General features: G+C 36.8%; 1 protein-coding gene across 1 annotated transcript; it reads right to left on the reverse strand.

The window, feature by feature from the left end:
• Positions 1-1,227: 1,227 nt before the first annotated feature.
• Positions 1,228-2,663, reverse strand: LOC149580426 (uncharacterized). Its single transcript, XM_089790849.1, has 2 exons — positions 1,625-2,663; positions 1,228-1,394 (listed from the first exon to the last, which is right to left on the reverse strand). Exons 1-2 carry the CDS (start codon positions 2,512-2,514, stop codon positions 1,340-1,342), a joined length of 945 nt encoding a protein of 314 aa, XP_089646975.1. The 5' UTR covers positions 2,515-2,663; the 3' UTR covers positions 1,228-1,339.
• Between the last annotated feature and the right edge of the window lie 974 nt (positions 2,664-3,637).

The raw sequence follows: 3,637 nt of genomic DNA on the forward strand, positions 1-3,637 counted from the left end.
AAAATCGACTAAAACCTTGCACTAATTAATGTTTTGAAAAGAGTGAGTTAATTATTGACTGCCAAGGTTCAGTTTAATCACTGTTTTAAGGAAACACTTGGCAATAGTTCTTTGCCCGTGGTAGGAACTGAAAAGACTCATAAAGACACAGAATTGTAAAGAAAAAATCCTCTCAAACATCATACCCATCACCTTAGCAATGGGAAAAAGCATATCTATTTGTCTTATCCCTTTTACAGCTCATAAAGACAAAACCCACTGCGAAATAAAATCTCCACCCATTTCATCCTTATTTCCATGACAGCAACACTCTTACTACAACATTACAATAGTTAAATATTAGTACTTATTTTTCATAATTTAAAAATACTAATTCTCATTTTTTTTGATTGGTTGCAGCTATCAGAAAAATAAATTACGATTCAAAAAAAATCAGATTTTTTAACATTAGAACAACCAGCTTCATTCTGGAAGTTTCTAAAAGTTTCTTACTTTCTCGGCTGGAAGCTTCCGACTGTTTCCCCAAAAATATAATTTTTTGGTTCAGCAGTTTGTAGAACCCTCTATTTTGCAGGTCTATAAATCACAGAAGCTCTACCTGATTTAGCTTAGCAGCGAAAAATAATAATTGTGTAACAGGTATTTATATGTTTTAAAAGGAAACAATTTTCGTTGATTTTAGATTTAACAAATTGTTATTCGATACAAAAACAATACTAGAAAGTGGTGTAATGTAGGTAGAAAGCATAGCAATGTGGTCAAATACCCAAAATACAACATCTATCTTCTTAAAAACGAAAACAGCATTCCACGTGTTAAATACTATGGAACTTCTACCGCCAAGGGAGGAGTTTGAAACAAATAATTATTTACAGCTTCTAATCCCCTCACCTCAAAATACCACTACTGTCACATTTCAATTCAAAATAATCTTTACTGAGATGGAAGGGGTCAAAAGAAAGATACATTTTGTTTACTTTGCCAGAGAAGAATAAAAAATTCCTACAGAATACCTAATAAAAAAAAATTTCCTTGTTTTTCACATGATGGAATTCTTTCAAACGGAGCTAGTTTCTCAAAACATTATTTCAGTTCATGCATAGTCCAAAGTCTATATCAAACCTGCAGCTACTTGGTTAATATAGAAATTTATAGTTGTCAATAGAAATGACGGTAGGAATCTAGCAAAGGGAGGGAATAAAAACCACCCAGATATAAAATAGTACATGGAGAATGAAATTTAATTGATCACATTCAGAATACAAAATGAATGAATAATTATACAAAGGAGAACTTTAGTTCAACCCGAAATTACAATGAACTATTATTCCTTGAATTACTACAGTGAGGATTTTTGCAGAGAACGTTTGTCATAGTCGTATGGAAAATTCTGCCTACAGTTAAAAATTCAAAGAAACATGTCAAAAGAAAGTTATAAACAGCTAAATAGTGCTTTAAAAAGAATTAAAGAAACACAATTCAAAACGGCTCTAATAATTCAAAACTACCCACGACTCTGATAGGTTGAGCACCATTGGCGGCACCAATTTGGGATGATTCGATCCACAAAAAAGGAGTATGGAATTCAGAATTGTAAATCGAGAATAAAGAGTGTTAGCTCTACCAATACAATTCGTAATCGTAATCGTGGTAAAGGTTAAAAGGGGAAAGACAGGGCTCAACCCCATTGCCTTCATCTTCATCGTCATCTTCATGTTGAAGAGCATTCCGTTCAGAACTCTCATTTTCCACATTTCGCCCAGAAGAGGGCGGCGGTGGGGTTTGAACCCCCGATTCATAATGACCTAAAATGGTAGGCATAAAAACCACATCCTCTGGCTTTGTGATTCGAAACCCCGACCCTCCTCTGACGCTGCTGGGCATAAAGGCAGAATCATCAGGATCCACTCTTCCCCATTGTTTTGAAGATGCCGATTCTCCGTGACTGGAGTATGTGGAAGTAGATCCATTAATAGCAAGCTGGGAGAACATAGCCCCAAGCTCATCTTCCTCCTCTTCGTCCTCGTGGCTGTTATACGGCTGCCTGTTCAAATAACCATCAGAAATAGAACCTGCGAGTGAAAGCTCCGGCTCCTTTTGAATTTGATAAACATTCCGGGCAGAAGTGGGCGGCGGTGGGGTTTGAACCCTGGGTGCTTCGGCTCTGATCTTGGGCATGAAGTCTGGATCGCTCAACTTACTTCTCAACGAAGGTTTTGTAGGGCATCGAGTGCCATCAAAGACGACAGCTATTGAATCAATGCCGGCATGCCTTAGGGCAAAGAGGCGGCGGTTGTTATCAGACCAGATATTGCCCTGTTCATCAATGCAGACATGCAGAGGAGCAAAGACATTAGGGTTCAAGCGGCCGTAGCGTAACAGAGAAGCAGTTTCTCTAACAGAAGGGTGCCTGGGATCAGTGAAAGCAAATTTGATATCAGCGTGGGTGAACCTCAAATTCTTAGGATTCACAAGATAGCGCTTTTCAGCAAACCAGCCATTGTTGAGGGCCATTTTTTTCTCTGTGTTGAAGATATAACAGTTTACGTTTAACTAGGAATGCAGAGCAGGGAGAACATTCCGCGGAGAATACCGCGACGGCCAGTGGGGTTTGGTTGTGGGAACGGAGGTATATTCAATGAGTTAACGGGATTAACTAGGGGATTTTGTCTCGGATCAGTCTTTGACAAAAGGTTCATTTATTCACGGGGATCGAGGGGATTGAGTGGACTCACTTTTTGAGAGAAAAAATAATAAGGAAAAGGTTTTGTAAATATGGTATTTAATTGGATTTAATTTTGGAATTTTTTTAAAATTAAGTGTGCTATCGGTGTAACATAAAAGGATTTAATTTTGGCTAGGATGGGTTTAAGTTAAAAGGATTTTAGGTTTGGTGTCATGGTAGGATTTTAGGTTTGGTGTCATGGTGTATAGTAATATGTTTATATCTTTAAGGGTAGATAAATGGTGAGAAATGTGATTAGGGATAAGATTAGAGAGAATGTTATATTAAGGTGCATGGTATGGTTAAGGTTATGATGTAGGTTTTAGACTCAGGATTAGTATGATAGGTAGTGTTATATGTAGGGTTATAGTTCGAGTTCGTATTGGACTCTTTTTAATGTGGTAGTGTTACACATAGCATTGGGGTTAAGGTTAGTTTAAGATCATGGAAAGTGTTAAGATGTAGGATTAATAGTAATGGCTAAATTATATGTAGTTATGATTATGATAAAGGTTTAGGGTTAGGGTAAGGATTAGCATATAAAGTTAAAGGTTAAGATTATGGTTAAGCTAACGGTACACTGTAGATACAACTATGGTTGGATTAGGCTATTGATTATGGTAAATAATATTGGGTTAGAGTTAGAGTTAATATTAGGGTTAGCCTTAGGATTATGGTTAAAGTGGGGGTTTAGATTATGGTTAGTATTGTGGTTAAGGTTGAGGTTTTGTTTCAGATTTGGATTAGGGCTTAGGAATAGCATTATCATCAGAGTTAGGGTGTACATCATGATTAGTATTATGGTTAAGGGTGGGATTTTGATACTGGTTAAAATTGGAGCTTAGGATTGGGATAAAGGTTAAAGTCCATTGTATGGTTTAGGTTATGATTATCTTGAGGGTTCATGTTAGG

This window comes from Cupressus sempervirens, chromosome 1 (assembly GCF_028749045.1).
Source record: "Cupressus sempervirens isolate cs-2001-9-10 chromosome 1, ASM2874904v1, whole genome shotgun sequence".
In the NCBI taxonomy this organism is placed as follows: Eukaryota; Viridiplantae; Streptophyta; class Pinopsida; order Cupressales; family Cupressaceae; genus Cupressus; species Cupressus sempervirens.

What these genes read in the sequence shown, in the direction of transcription:
- LOC149580426 (XM_089790849.1), bottom strand. Translation starts at nt 2,514, where the DNA reads ATGGCCCTCAACAATGGCTGGTTTGCTGAAAAGCGCTATCTTGTGAAT. An exon ending in TACGATTACGAATTGTATTG is followed by an intron (nt 1,395 to 1,624) that starts GTAGAGCTAACA and finishes TTTTAACTGTAG; the next exon opens with GCAGAATTTTCCATACGACT.